The sequence below is a fragment of the Python bivittatus genome, unplaced genomic scaffold, assembly GCF_059951505.1.
Source record: "Python bivittatus isolate LINGU-HERP-01145 unplaced genomic scaffold, Pbiv_v1 ctg000840_np1212, whole genome shotgun sequence".
In the NCBI taxonomy this organism is placed as follows: domain Eukaryota; kingdom Metazoa; phylum Chordata; class Lepidosauria; order Squamata; family Pythonidae; genus Python; species Python bivittatus.
In genome coordinates, this window is record NW_028277113.1 from 24719092 (window position 1) to 24734948 (window position 15857).

At 37.6% G+C, this 15857-nt stretch overlaps 1 protein-coding gene across 3 annotated transcripts in view; it reads right to left on the minus strand.

Annotated features, from left to right (window-relative positions):
* Positions 1 to 1072: 1072 nt before the first annotated feature.
* The window catches only part of CNDP1 (carnosine dipeptidase 1), a 35724-nt gene continuing 20939 nt past the window's right edge, over positions 1073 to 15857 (minus strand). For all 3 annotated transcript variants that reach the window (XM_088130852.1, XM_088130853.1, XM_088130854.1), the window contains exons 6-12: positions 14300 to 14500; positions 9846 to 9930; positions 8899 to 9059; positions 5516 to 5680; positions 4244 to 4385; positions 3543 to 3690; positions 1073 to 3158 (exon numbers count right to left, since the gene is read on the minus strand). In XM_088130852.1, the coding sequence (XP_087986978.1) occupies positions 3068 to 3158; positions 3543 to 3690; positions 4244 to 4385; positions 5516 to 5680; positions 8899 to 9059; positions 9846 to 9930; positions 14300 to 14500 (993 nt within the window). In that variant the 3' untranslated portion in view covers positions 1073 to 3067. The remainder of the gene's footprint in view (positions 3159 to 3542; positions 3691 to 4243; positions 4386 to 5515; positions 5681 to 8898; positions 9060 to 9845; positions 9931 to 14299; positions 14501 to 15857) is intronic.

Below are 15857 nucleotides of genomic sequence, written 5' to 3' on the forward strand. Positions count from 1 at the left end.
ATAAGAACTAGGAAATCTAGCATTCTTCTTGCAGCCCCTATTCTAGGTAAACAGATCAGATATTTAAAACTTGCTGGTGCAGACAGCATTTCACTCTGCAAATGACTCCTGCTTCCCTCCACTCCATGTAAAACTAATCACTAATGTCACAAAAACATCTATCGGTCCTTGAATAGAGGTCGCCTCCTTTTAAATAGCAGTCACAAGTGTTCTAAGTGCAAGAAATGTTCAATGTGTGTGCAGATTATGACAAGTGGACTATAAAAAAACAAACATGTAATTTTGCCCCAGGAATACATAATCTGAGGTTGTGTGTCACCTAAAGTTGTATTTTACATGGGAATTTTAAATCTAACTGGGCTGTTCATGAGCCTTGCAATTATGAACACAATACAATAGGAAAAACTTTTGGCTTCCTTTAGTACTCATCAGAAACAGCCACAAGGAAATTCTTACATACTATCTTTAATTGTTTTGTTTTTAGCTTCAGTAGTCCTCAGTTTAATTAGCATCAAAGTAGCTGATTCTGTCAAAATGCTGCAAGCAATTACTGTTTTGGCTCTGTGGTGCTTCGTGAGATTTCAGGAAGCACTGAATCACTGCCTTGCACAGCTTGTCTTTCAAACTGCAGAATTTGAAGAAGTCTGAAGAAGAAAAAGAATTGTTTCATAGTACGTAGAAAAGGATCCTCACAAAAGGCCTGCATGTGTGGCTCTGTCAATATAATATATACTTTTCAATAGCTCCCTGCGTTCCATGTTCAAAATGAAAACTCAATGCCAAATATCTTCATTTTTTATCAGTCAACAGGCAGTTAATATTATAACTGTACTAAAATCCTGAGGAGAAAATATAAAAGTGCCAATGAACTCTTGCAAATACTGTAGAACAGATTTTCCTAACCTGATGACCTCTAGATGTGTTTCAGCTCATATATATCTAGAGGATATTGGTTGGGGACTACTGAAAAAAGAGTTACCATATAAAGGAACTGATTAAGATCTAAAGGAAAGAGGCAGTATTATACCATAAAACACATGTACTCAATAACTGCTGAACAAGACAAACATAATTAAAATTACTTTACTTTCATTTTAATTTTGTAAATCCTTTACAAAAAGTATTTTAAAATTAAACATAAATTAGCAATATAAGATTCCTGTTTTGACATTAAATATCAACATATTTTTAGTTTATAAAAATAAAGTATTTTATACTCTTTTGATTTAGACAAAAACAAAGCCGAATATAACAATTCCAGAATACCCTTACTAATCCAAGCTTTTTATCCCAAGAACATGGGAGTTAAAAGCAACTGCCTATTTCTCAGTCGCTTCCATTCCCATAATTATAGCAAATTAAAGCCCAAAAATATAATAACCATCCCAGATAAATGAGAAATTATTTTAGAACATAACTATCTCATGGATCTCTTTTGTCCAAATGTTGACATCAGTTTCTAATCTCATTCTGGTTTTGACAGTATCTGAATTTGCATAGGTCTTCTAAAATAAAGATACAAAATATGTTGTCATTGTTGATTGGTCCTGTTTTTAAGATTACAATATCCATCTGTTGTTGTTGTTTTAGAAACATGTAAGGTTGACTAAAAATTATCTAACATCAGGTTTTTTTTTTAAAAAAAACTTTTTAGTAGGCAAAAAAATAGAAATATGGCAGAGGAAAATGTATGTTTCTATATTGCCAAAGCACAAGATTATTTTATATGCTAAAGAAAGTTAAAAATAAAATCCAGAAAAGATCAGCTCAGCTCTCTTGCATAATAGAGTTCTAGATAACTCAGATGTTTGCACACTATTTTGTAACATTCAACTTGCTGAATGAAAATATTGCTCTAGTGTGAGAATCTTTGGTTTTCCTTTTTTAAAAACAAAGTCAAGATTATAATGACTTTTCATAGCTACTCCAGAATTCCTAAAATGGCTTAAAGTCTACCATAAGCAACAAAGCCATTTCAATGGCATTGCTGCAATAATTTTTGGAACACTTCACCCAACAAAATATTGTGATGGAATTAAAAACTATTATTGGTAGCAATATTGCTTAGAAAATAATTGAGCTCAAGCTAAAAACAAATGCAATGGATATAATCTAATAGATTATTTCATACAGAATCTAATAAACTATTACAGTTAGAATCTAATACGCTACTGTACTTGAGAAACCATGTGGGAGACAAATATGCTAGCAAAACAGTAATATGAATATTGAGTAATATTTATATGATCCATGATTTAGCCTTGCCATGGTGCTAAATTCATAAGTGTTTTAAAAAATACAGATACAGAATTGAGCATCAGAAGACTTGGGCACAACATGGCCACCGAACTAGCTGTTTCATCTCCTAGAATCTTTGTGCTCCCATTCCCAACATTATTTCTCATTTTTAATTAAAACATAATGCTGCTGATTTTTCAACCATCTTGCCACCAATTTTGGCAATTTTGGTGGCAAGATCTTGGATGCTTAAGGACCACGCAAATGGGTTACAAGGCACCACATACAGCCTGCAGGCTGCAATGATATGTGGAACAGACCTTGGGAGACTCAACAAAGAGACACTGCCAAGGGAACAGTCAGATGAGAGACAGCATAGCCCACAACTGGATAATGGGCAGGGCAAGAGGCTCAGAAGAGACCCTCCCTAGTTTCTCAGGCTGTAAAGGAGATGGGGGGGGGGTTGTATTTTCAGATTGCAAGATTCTGTCAATGTAGCTTTACAATAAAGTAGAATTCGCTCATCTGGTTGTGATTCCTATTGGGTTTACTCCACAAGGCCAACACCATCCCTGGATTTATATGCACTCTGGCTTATTCAACTAATAGTATAATGTGTGAATCCAGCCTTTCTATTATTGAAATACATACGTTTAAGGGACAAAATGCATTCAGAATGAGAGAGAAATATCTTGCTACATAGCATAAGGATTTATCACTCTGAAAATATATTTCTGGAAGGATTCATATAGCGTCATTATATGCATTTGGAACTGCATCCATACATAAGATATACATGAAACGAATAAAACTGTAGTTTTATGGACCATCATATCACTGTTTTCAAATTGGAGGCTTGAAGTTTTGAAATCTCCAGTAAAAAGGAGGCAAACATCTTTGTTCCACTGATATAGTTGAATCTGATCAGGAAAGGAAAGGAAAGAAAAGAAAAGCAGTTGTCAAACAATCTAAAAGTTAAAGACACTATGTTACTTTGCAGTTCTAAACAGCTGGGCTGTGGGCTGAGTTTGAAATACGAACCCAGACATTTTGTTTAGTAAATGATGGGTTTTGGCTTAGTATTATGTCTCAAAGAGGCTGTAATGAGGTGTCCAACAAATCATGGTTAAAACAAATATTGGCTTAACACAAAGTATAAACCAAGTTTTATATAACCTGACACCTCTATAAACACTTTTCAAGCGCCTGAAATGAGACAGGCAGTAATACACCCAAAAATGGGGGAGAAATAATTATCCTCTTCCACAGTCATCCCCACCATGAAATTAATTTAACTGTTGAACCTGCTTATTTTCTCTTTCTGGGAATGCTCCCCATCGTCCATTGCGCCAATTGGAAGCATCATCACACTCTTCCTTGTTATATCCTGAAAGACCCTGGCAATGGGAATTGTTGATCCATCCCGGATCATATCTGGATCCTGGTTAAAAACTGAAACACAGGAAAAGAGAAAATACATTCCTGATGTAAAATTTATGTTTTTATGGTGGCATAAATAAATAAATAAAGTAAGTAAGTAAGTAAGAAAGATATCCTTACTGGCAAGTGATATACAGTATGTTGGTAAGCATCTCAAGATACTTAAGTATGAGTCATTCTATAGAAACTAATTTAGCAATTCCAACGTTCCATGCTGTGCTTAAGTTTCAGTAGAAATGGGAAAAAGCTTGAATGGTTGCCTTTTATCCCCTGGCCTGCCTGTACTATATCATAATTTGTTTTTTAAATCTCTTCAAAAGTGGCTTTTGATGCAACATACAGATGTTGTATCTGAAATGTGCTTATAGGATAAAACTACTGTTGGGTAACTGAACCATTGCTTCTATCTGTATCTGAACAATCTTTCTATTTCCAGTTCTATAGAACTTTAAATGGAAAAATGCACAAGCATAATATAAATGATTAGCCTTTGTTGCTTGTCCTTATAAAGACAGAGGAAAGCCACATGCAAAACAAAACCTGCAATGCCTAAAACAGTACAAACCTTTTCTGATTGCCTTTTTAGCAGCTGTATACTGAGGATCATTAATATTGGCAATCCAGGGCATTGAACTCATTTCCATAGACACTGTCAGTTTATTTGGACTTCTTCGGTTAGAGAATACATCTTCTAAATGTTTTTTCACCTAAAAAAAGAAATACATTAATTTCAGTTTAAAATATGTATAGTCTTTGAAATTATTTGTATTGTGTTTAGCTCAAAGCAGGAAGCCTCTGACTGAATGAGTGAGCTAGGTTAGCAGATCGGGGTGGGGGGGGGTCAACTAAAATTAAGGTGGTAGTCACAACCATCCAATCATAAGGCATAAGGGGTGGGTCTTGATCACCACCACCACCCATGGATGGCCCTGCCTCTAGTAACCCTCCATGCCTCACCTTCAGTCTCCTTCTGGTATGCCTGCTGTTCTTTAACTTTCTCCAACTAGAACCTCTTCACAGTCTTTAGCCTGTGCCAGTGTCAGGAGTTTGTCATAGAGAAGTTCTTCCCACCCAGAATCTGGCCTATAAGCAGTTTAGTTTCTTCCACCCCCACTTCACAGACTGCAGCTCAACAACTTGAAGGAGAAAGGTACAGTTGTGATTTTGGCAAGACAAGAGATGGGCCCCTTGGTGATCAAACAATATTGTGAGTCACCCAGAGTTACCCTCTGGGAGAAATGGGTGGCATATAAATTAAATAAATAAATAAATAAATAATATTGGGATCTGAATCTTGCAGCTATACCAAATCATTTCACATCATTCTTGTTTTCCATAGACTGGGCCCTGAAAAACTATTAAAAACTGACAAGTCATTAAAAAAAGCCTTTCTCGAAAGAAAACAGACAATTCCAGCTGGTTGATTAGTCAGTTTCTTCCCTAATTCTGACTCAAAGAAGCACAGTAACCCAGCAATGCTAAGAAGGCAAGGAACCAAAAGCAACTAGGCATGCAGTTAAATTTCACTATTTATTTGGCCTAGGAAGCCAGCTTTTCGTCACTCTGCTGTGGTCTATTAACACCAACTATTCAGGGCTTAGACTGTAATATGAGAAGTGGAATAACCCAAGGTCTGCTAGTATGACAAAGCCCTGTTACCAAGGTCTTTTGCAGATAATTCAATGTCCTGCTTAGCTGCTCCTTTTTCATATATCTCATTATGAAAAAAAGGCCTGGTACCAAAAGTGTCAGACTAAGCCACTCAGAAACATGCTGAAGATCGATGACTAATCATCTAAGATATGTTGAAAGTCATAAGGTTTCAAGAAGCTATTACCTGATGTTCCACTTTAGACAGGTTCATGTGAGGGACTTGCCGGATTGAAAACTTTCCTATGACTCTTGATGGTATAACTGTTTTCATGCCTGGTTCATAAAAAGCTCCCTCTATCCCATGAATAGAGAGAGATGGCAAGCGCCACATATGTAAGAGTATTTTCTCCTTAAAAAGGGAATGAACAAAGCAAAATAGAAAATTTTAGCCAGAGTGCATTCAGTAAAGCAAGTGAGCAATGACATCACTTTCAGGATATCTTTAAATATTATTCCAATTCCATTGCTTTTTCCGTGGCTGCTCTCACAGAACTAAAGCCAAGTTTAACAGCCAATCATAAACAATTTACTATGTTAAGCAGGTGTCAGCCCTCCAACATAGACTAGACTAGGAAACCAAAGTTACTCATGCCAATACTACTTTTATTATAAGGTTATAGGAACAGAATCTTGCAAGTCTGGATGTGCTTTCCCCATCCTTCCCTTTATCTCTGAGAGAACTAGGGAAAGTCACTTCTGGGGGAGAAATGGTGAACTGAAGATGACTAAAAGTGGAGCCAACAACCACGGCAGAAAGAAGAGCCAGTGAATAGACTGGCTCTTTGTAATTCCTCTCCAGATAAGGAGAGGATTTGAGATCACCCACAAGTGCTCCAGACAGTTGCTTCTCATGAGGAAATTGCAAGACAGCAGTCAATGGTGGGTTTAGAACTCTGGGAAACAAGGGAATAGCCATCTTGCTCAAACTGTGCTCGGTGCCTTCAAAAGGACACTGGGTTTGCATACTTCTTTTTCTAATCACTTTTGGAAATTGCTTGTTAACTGTTTTTCAGCTATTAGGAACCTTTGGATTGACAGGTTTTACTAGGTGAGCTTCCTTCAAACCTTAGCGAAAGAATTTTAAATACAAGTTTAAGGACTTTAAATTTTTTTTAATAAACAGCAAAAGGGTGATTTAGAACTTTGATTTTGGAATGTTACAAATGGACTAAGGGTCCATATGGATTTGAAATAAGATTTTGGAATTAATTATAAGAATCCTTCCCATGGGAAAATGCTTTTGTTTTGAATTCTTTAAAAAAACATACTAGGATGGGACTTTGAAGGTTGGACACCACAGTGAACCAGAAGGAACTAAAGATTACAATTAAGGGAGAAGAACACTTAAATTTGACTTACAAATACAGAATGAGGTAAAATATTTTAACATTGGACATAGTGAAGGATATTTTTGAACAGTGGACTCATTGTTAATTTTAAGAGTGTCTGCCTCTATAGATAGACTATGTTTAAAAGATGTTATAGAAGATAAGCAAGTTTTATCTGAAAGTTTGAGACTGATCTGAAAGTGGATTTAAAAATCACAGGCTACAAGAATGATATGGAAAAAGATGCTATACTGGATATACAAAAGAAACCAGCTGAGGTCTTAATAATTAGAAGGGATATATAAATAACAAACCAAGAGAGTAACCTGTATAATTTTCCTATATTGGATTTAGAAAAGAGGCTTGTTAAAGTTTTGAAGAACTTTGTGAGAAGGGACAAAGAAAAAATGAAAATAAATCAAGTTCTAGGATATTATTTGAAGGGACTAAAGATCAAGATTGTTAGAAGTAAAAGGAAGGAATGTAAAGTTGGTTTATTTGATCAAGGTTAAAATAAATATGTTGTTATCTCTGATAATCCTTAATGGACTTTTCTGACATCAGGACTGAGATGATGAGGTTTTATGGATTTATAGATAGGAGATGGGATATGGGAAGATTTGTTGCATTTTAAGAGAAGGTGATAAATTACTAAAATTGTTTATACTTGTGATGAAGGGGGAAGTCACTTCTTTATATATTTGTTTTCTTTTTCTTTACTATGTTCATGTCCTGCAGCAGACTCAAAAAATAATTCTTATGTCATTTATCTCAATGAGAACATCCCAATAGATGGACCTTTCCCCATTTGCACCTGACAATAGCATAAATATGCCCTGGCAACAGCTCTTTTGTGGTACGTCCTCTTGAAATTGCCTTCATGTCACTCCAGTCTATCTGAGACACAGCCTTAAGTTATCCTTAATTGTGCTGATGTTGTGTTTTTCCCCTTATTCCTCACCATCCAAGGGCAGCGTTAAGATATGTAAAACCTTCTAGGCTTTCTCACCCATTAACTTAGAGGGAAGTCAAGTGACTGCACTTACTTGAAACAGATGTGTTAGAGGCAAGTTAGGTATTGGCAAAGGGGCATAGTGTCATGGAAAGATAGCTTCATGAGAACTCAAGGATGGATGGACAGGCCCTCCAATGCCTGGTTTGAAGGATTTTTTTTTATGACACCAGTGAGGATATAGTTGAGATTCTGCTTCTTCACACCAAGACTATGTTTCAAGTCATATACAGCATGACCCTAACAAATAATGTGTCTAGGTTGTTTAAAGGTTAATTTTACAACCTGAAAGTTACTGACAAGAAAATGTTTCCATGGGACTAGAGTAATGATTAAAGTTGCTATTTCTAAACAGTTACTTGTTAGGTTAATTGAAGTACCTGCTACAGGGACATTTTCATGTCTGACAAGAGGAATAAAATTGATATTTTCCTTTTTTTCACACAAATCTTTGGAAAGCAGACAACTATAAATAACTGTAATGAGAAAGGGTCCTGTTGTTTCTTCATAAGATGATGGGTTGAAATTTTTACCATGTTTTACAAAATCATAGAAAGCACTAAATGTGTGTATCTCTCCTGCTTCCTATTCATACTGAAAAATGTGAAATCACTCTTGGGAATAAGAATCAGACAGATATTAGATAAAATGGGAGATCTAGAACCTAGATACTAGACGTGGTCTTTCATGTCTACCCAAACAAGTGGCAAAGTGGAAAACAATAAATACCATGTATGATCATGATAATGAAGGGCCAGATCTATTGTGATTAAACTCTCTGACTATTAATAACAGATCAGGGCAACATTTTTATCAAGGTATTAAATACTCCATTCAAAAAACCAGCATTATGTCCATAAAACACATTGATACAAAGGGGCACAGCTACAAACCTGAGCTTCATTTTCTACTAGTACTTATTTTCTTTCTACCATATATTTTAAATTGTTTTTCTTCAGACTTATTTTCTTAATGGTAACATTATTGGGTGTTCCTATTGCTTTTATTTATTTCTCTTTGCCTGCCCACCTTTCCTTTTCTACCCAGTGCTTCCAAAGGGACTATTTCTCATAAAACTAATCAGAAGATGTGCATCTATTCTCTCTTCCTCCCTTTTTGTGAAAAAAGAGGACAGAATCTGCAGTGTGAAATACGTTGGATATACATGGTCTTGTGAATGTGGAGTTTTGTAACCATTTCTTCAGACTGTCATTGAAAGTACTATACCTTGGTATCATAGAGGAATTCCTGCACTCCAAGATTTGATTTGTGTTCTTCCACATCAAATTCTATTAACTCATACTGCTTTTTCTCCTGTTGTGTAAATGGAGCCACATCATCATACATTCCAGGGATCAGAATCTGTCCAGATGAATTCACAAGACTGTCTATGGAACCAAAATAAAATGTAATCATTATTTTATCATATGCTTTTACTGTTCAATGAAATCTAGTTAAGATATTGCCTGGTTCTGATCCAGTGTTTCTCAATCTTGGCAACTTTAAGATGTCTGGACTTCAACTCCCAGAAGGCTAGCTGGGGAATTCTGGGAGTTGAAGTCCAGACATCTTAAAGTTGCTAAGGTTGAGAAACACTTCTCTAATCTGTTAAGGGAGGGAGGAAACTAAAAATGTAGATGTTATTGTGCCTAATGTAGAATATAGGTGTGGATAGAAAATGAAGGAGAGCCATTTTAAAATAAAAGGTAATACATTCTGGTATGTTTACTTCTGCCTTACAAACTGATTTAAACAAAACCAATTTAAGTTTTGTGTGATTTAAGCCTCTGCATCAATTAATTTTCATACAAATTATACCAGCCAATATAACAAGAGGTTAGTTTAACGTCAGTTAGCCTCATGCCATGTTCTGATTACATTCCACTTCAGTGTTTTAGCCTTACAGTTAAGATCTCCTTAAATATCACAATAACATTTGGCATTGTTGTGAAGGCTGTTCTAGATGGCCATTTACAACTTTCCCATATTTTCATAGAGCATCAATCATTCATGAAATTATCAGAAGGACACAATTAAACATTTTCAACCCATGTTTTGGCTTTCATGGTACTACAGGTGTTGATGAAATGGGAGGCCACCCATTCCCATAAATAAAAACTTTGGCTAACTATATGACTAATTCCATATAGACAATATATACTTGTCTTTTTTACCAAGCAGAGCTACCAAATCAGACATGGGTTCATGGATGATGCCACCCACAGTTCCCGAATGAAGATCTTTTTCACCACCTTGTACCTAAGTAAAATAAAGACAATATATTGGTCATCACACAAATAAAGTCAACATTTAAATGAATTTTGAATTTATAGTACTGGTGTTTTATTCGTGCTTCCACCAAGGTTAATTGTAAAAAAATGAATTGGTTTTTGTCTATCAGGTAGCATGGATTCCTCCAACGTTCAAGCCTTCTGTTGCCCTTGCTGTATCAGGATTATTGTTTAACGGTTATGTCTGTAACTCCTTCATGGATCACTGCCTTGTCGTGGCGAAGGGGCTTGCGTAACTCAGTGAAGCCATGAGCTATACCGTGCAGGGCCACCCAAGACAGACAGGTCATGACAGAGAGTTCTGACAAAATGTGGTCCACTGGAGAAGGAAATGGCAACCCACTCCAGTATCCTTGCCAAGAAAACCCCATGGACAATGTTAAAAGGCTAAAAGATATGACGCCGGAAGATGAGCCCCTCAGGTCGGAAGGTCTCCAATATGCTACTGGGGAAGAGCGGAGGGCAATTCCAAGTAGTTCCAGAAAGAGTGAAGCGGCTGGGCCAAAGCCGAAAGGACGTTCAGCTGTGGATGTATCTGGAAGCGAAAAGAAGGTCCGATGCTGTAAAGAACAATATTGTATAGGTACCTGGAATGTAAGATCTATGAACCAATGGAAGCTGGATGTGGTCAAACATGAGATGACAAGATTGAACATCGACATCTTGGGAATCAGCGAACTGAAATGGACGGGAATGGGTGAATTTAATTCGGGTGACCATTATATCTACTACTGTGGGCAAGAAACCCTTAGAAGAAATGGAGTTGCACTCATAGTCAATAAGAGAGTGGGAAAGGCAGTAATGGGGTACAACCTCAAAAACGACAGAATGATCTCAGTGCGTATCCAAGGCAAACCATTCAATATCACAGTCATCCAAGTCTATGCCCCAACCACTGATGCTGAAGAAGCTGAAGTTGACCGCTTCTATGAAGACCTACAACACCTTCTAGAACTAGCACCAAAAAAAGATGTGCTTTTCATCATAGGGGATTGGAATGCTAAAGTAGGAAGTCAAGGAGTAATCGGAAAAACAGGCAAGTTTGGCCTTGGAGTACAAAATGAAGCAGGGCAAAGGCTAATAGAGTTCTGTCAAGAGAACAAGCTAGTCATAGCAAACACTCTTTTCCAACAACACAAGAGACGACTCTACACATGGACATCACCAGATGGTCAATACCAAAACCAGATTGATTATATACTTTGCAGCCAAAGATGGAGAAGCTCTATACAGACAGCAAAAACAAGACCAGGAGCTGACTGTGGCTCAGATCATGAGCTTCTTACTGCAAAATTTAGGCTTAAATTGAAGAATGTAGGGAAAACCACTAGACCACTCAGGTATGACTTAGAACATATTCCTTGTGAGTACACAGTGAAGGTGATGAATAGATTTAGAGGATTAGATTTGGTAGACAGAGTGCCTGAAGAACTATGGACGGAGGTCCGTAACATTGTACAGGAGGCAGCAACTAAAACCATCCCAAAGAAAAAGAAATGCAAGAAAGCAAAATGGCTGTCTGATGAGGCTTTACAAATAGCTGTGGAAAGAAGGAATGCGAAAAGCAAGGGTGAAAGGGAAAGATATAAGCAACTGAAAGCAGATTTCCAGAGAATAGCAAGGAGAGATAAGAAGGCCTTCTTAAATGAACAATGCAAAGAAATTGAGGAAAACAATAGAATGGGGAAGACTAGAGATCTCTACAAGAAAATTGGAGATATGAAAGGAACGTTTAGTGCAAAGATGGGCATGATAAAGGACAAAAAAGGCAGGGACCTAACAGAAGCAGAAGAGATTAAGAAGAGGTGGCAAGAATACACAGAAGAACTATACAAGAAAGATCTTAATGTCCCTGATGTCCACACTGGTGTGATCACTGACCTTGAGCCAGACATCCTAGAGAGTGAAGTCAAGTGGGCCTTAGGAAGCATTGCTAACAACAAAGCTAGTGGAGATGACAGTATTCCAGCTGAGTTATTTAAAATACTAAAAGATGATGGTGTTAAAGTGCTGCACTCAATATGCCAGCAAGTTTGGAAAACGCAACAGTGGCCATGGGATTGGAAAAGGTCAGTTTATGTTCCAATTCCAAAGAAGGGCAATGCCAAAGAATGCTCAAACTATCGCACAATTGCACTCATTTCACATGCTAGCAAGGTTATGCTCAAAATCCTACAAGCTAGGCTTCAGCAATACATGAACCGAGAACTACCAGATGTACAAGCTGGGTTTCGAAGAGGCAGAGGAACTAGAGATCAAATCGCCAACATTCGCTGGATCATGGAGAAAGCACAAGAGTTCCAGAAAAATATCTACTTCTGCTTCATTGGCTATGCAAAAGCCTTTGATTGTGTGGATCACAACAAACTGTGGCAAATTCTTAAAGAGATGGGAGTACCAGACCACCTTACCTGTCTCCTGAGAAATCTGTATGCGGGCCAAGAAGCAACAGTTAGAACCGGTCATGGAACAACCAATTGGTTCAAAATAGGGAAAGGTGTACGACAAGGCTGTATACTGTCACCCTGCTTATTTAACCTATATGCAGAGTACATCACGAGAAATGCCAGGCTGGAAGAATCACAAGGCGGAATTAAGATTGCAGGGAGAATCATCAACAACCTCAGATATGCGGACGATACCACCCTAATGGCAGAAAGTGGAGAAGAACTAAAGAGCCTCTTGATGAGGGTGAAAGAGGAGAGTGCAAAAGCTGGCTTGAAACTCAACATTAAAAAAACTAAGATCATGGCATCTGGACCCATCAATTCCTGGCAAATAGAAGGGGTAGAAATGGAAGCAGTAACAGACTTCATTTATTTGGGCTCCAAGATCACTGCAGAAGGAGACCGCAGCCATGAAATTAAAAGACGCTTGCTCCTTGGGAGGAAAGCTATGGCAAGCCTAGATAGCATATTAAAAAGCAGAGACGTCACCTTGCCGACAAAGATCCGCATAGTCAAAGCTATGGTTTTTCCAGTAGTAATGTATGGCTGTGAGAGCTGGACCATAAAAAAGGCTGAGCGCCGAAGAATTGATGCCTTTGAACTGTGGTGCTGGAGAAGACTCTTGAGAGTCCCCTGGACTGCTAGGAGGTCAAACCAGTCAATCTTAAAGGAAATCAACCCTGATTGCTCATTGGAAGGATCGATAATGAAGCTCAAGCTCAGATACTTTGGTCACCTAATGCGAAGAGAGATCTCTTTGGAGAAGACCCTGATGCTGGGAAAGATTGAAGGCAAAAGGAGAAGAGGACAGCAGAGGATGAGATGGTTAGATAGCATCACTGAAGCAATGAGCATGAAACTGAGCAAACTCAGGGAGGCAGTGAAGGACAGGAAGGCCTGGCACAATATGGTTCATGGGGTCACGAAGAGTCGGACATGACTTAACGACTAAACAAATATGTCTGTAAATGAAGAATATGCAAATAACAAACATTTGAATAACCATGTTTATTGTACTAATCAATAACCATAATAAAGGCTATTCTGAAGTATGTTCTTAGAAATTAAGGCAGTTATAAGGAGACCATTCACCCAGAACTGAAAAGGGGCAGAGAGATGAAGTCCTGTATGGGAGTGGTGGGAAGAAGATCTATTAGTAAATCTCAGGAAGATTTACTTCAAAAAATTTTCAGTAAGTCAGCATGGATTTCTGACTCCCAATTACCTAACAATGACTACAGCTAAAAAGCAATAGCCCTCCCGCTAAACTGGGTTGCTGAAAAATAATATTTAAAGGAAAACTAGGGGTGAATGTTTGCATGAAAAAACTGTTAAACTTGATCCTGGTATAGTTCACAAATAACTGATCTTAGCACATGCTCAGAGCTTCCAGGTTTTAGTGTCCTTCACTCAACTGAGCTATCCTTTTTCATCTAATCTGATTGATGGATTTTAGGATTGTAATTCATCTGTTACCTGTTGGTTATTTTTATATCTTTCCTTTTCTCCATGGAGTTCAAGGGTGTCATCCCTCATTTTATCCTCAGTTACAACTCTGTGAATTTCGTTGAGAGTTTGTGAGAGCTCAGACTCTCCCAGGGAGCTCCTAAGATTTCCTGATTCTAGTCCAACATTCTAACCCAGCACAGACTATATGCATTCTTGTTCTGTAGTAACCTTTCACAACCTGTTGCTCTTCATATATTATACAATAATTCCCATTTAAAAAGTGAGATTATAGATGTTGTAATCCAAGTTATCTATTGGGCATCAAGTTGGGAAAGCTTATCTAGAGATAGTAAAATTTGCATCATATCAGCTTCAAAGAAACTGCCTCGGAGCATGATCAGAATATTTTAGTCACAAGTAATTCTGAGTTTACCCTTTTACCTCCACTGAGAAGCAGGCATTTCCCCTAGCTCCATATGTAAGAGATGGCTTTGTTTTGGCGAGCCAAGTATTATCTGAAATCACAATATAGTCAACACTGGAGAAAAATCGCTCGTTTTCTTTTTCAACCAGTTTTTCCAATCCAGTGGATCCTGCTTCTTCCATGCCTTCAATAAGAAATTTGATGTTTACTGGTAAATCCTGGTAGAGAAAGCAAACCCCCCTTTAAGCAACCATTAAAGAAAAAAAAACTCTCAGTATAATGTCAGACAGAATTATAATGTATAATCCCAATAAATTCCAGTTCATTGCAAAGTGGCTTGGATTAGCCTCAACAAAGAGCTTAGTGATTCGCCTCAATAAAGACCTTTGTGGCATTGAGATAAAGCATTTTTGTTCTCTGGTGCAAAAAAACATGATTTGTCTCTACAAATCAGGTGCCTTTGAACTGAATTGAGATTCAACCTCCTTTCCTGAATGCCCACACACACTTTATAAGATCAAACCAACACTTGGAATCAAATTGATTTCATGATTCAAACCATACATGCAAATCAGATCTTGGCTGATTCACACAGCCCTAGAAATTAGATACTTAAGGGCTGCAGGTTTCCTACCCCTGTTTTAATAGGAGATATCAAAGCTTGAACGCAGAATAATTGACTAAAAGGAAGTGCTCTGACCAAATATGTCTGTTGACTAGACTCTCTGAGATAAATAACAGGAAAGAAAGGGAAATCAGAAGCCTGAAACATTACTGTCATAAGAATGATCACATGCTGTGTCAAATGCATATGTTTCTAGGACTTGTTGACTTACCAACTACTAAAACCATTTATGAACAAGATAACTACATCTGTTTTAAATGGAATCTGGTCCTCGTGAGTTTGCAAATATACTGAAAGTATGACAACTCCCAGCTCATGCTCTCCCTTCCAATCTTGATTATCGTAAGAAACTGACCACCTCATTATGCGTTATTCCTTGGTGCTACCTTTCCTATTTCATGCGATACTGGAGGGCCAGATTACATTATGATTTTATTCCCAATGTACTGTTCTTTGAAAAGCATCTTTGGACCATCCAGCCTGCACTTATTCTCCAGAATCTAAGAAGGCATGAATTAGAAAATTCAGTTTCTACCCAATGCATAGTGGAATTATGAAATTCACTGCCACCAAATGTGTTGATAGCTACTGGTTTAGGTGGCTTAACAGTAACAGGCACTTCTCATTATACCCACGTGTCATCATTGCTAGGCAAGCTGCATTGGCTACCAGTTGGCTTCTGGGTGCAATTTAAGATGCTGGTCATCATTTATAAAGCCCTTCATGGCATAGGACCTGGCTATTTGAGGGACCACCTATCACCAATTGTCTCTGCCTATCCAGTATGTTCAGCCAGACTGGATGAGCTGCAGGTCCTCTCAAGTAAACACCTCTTAAGACCTGATTCTGTTCCCAGGCCTGGGTTCATGTGTTAATAGAGCCCCTATCATGTTTTTTTTTAATTGTTATGGCTGTTTTCGCCTGAGCTGTTATGTTGTGAGGTTATGTTT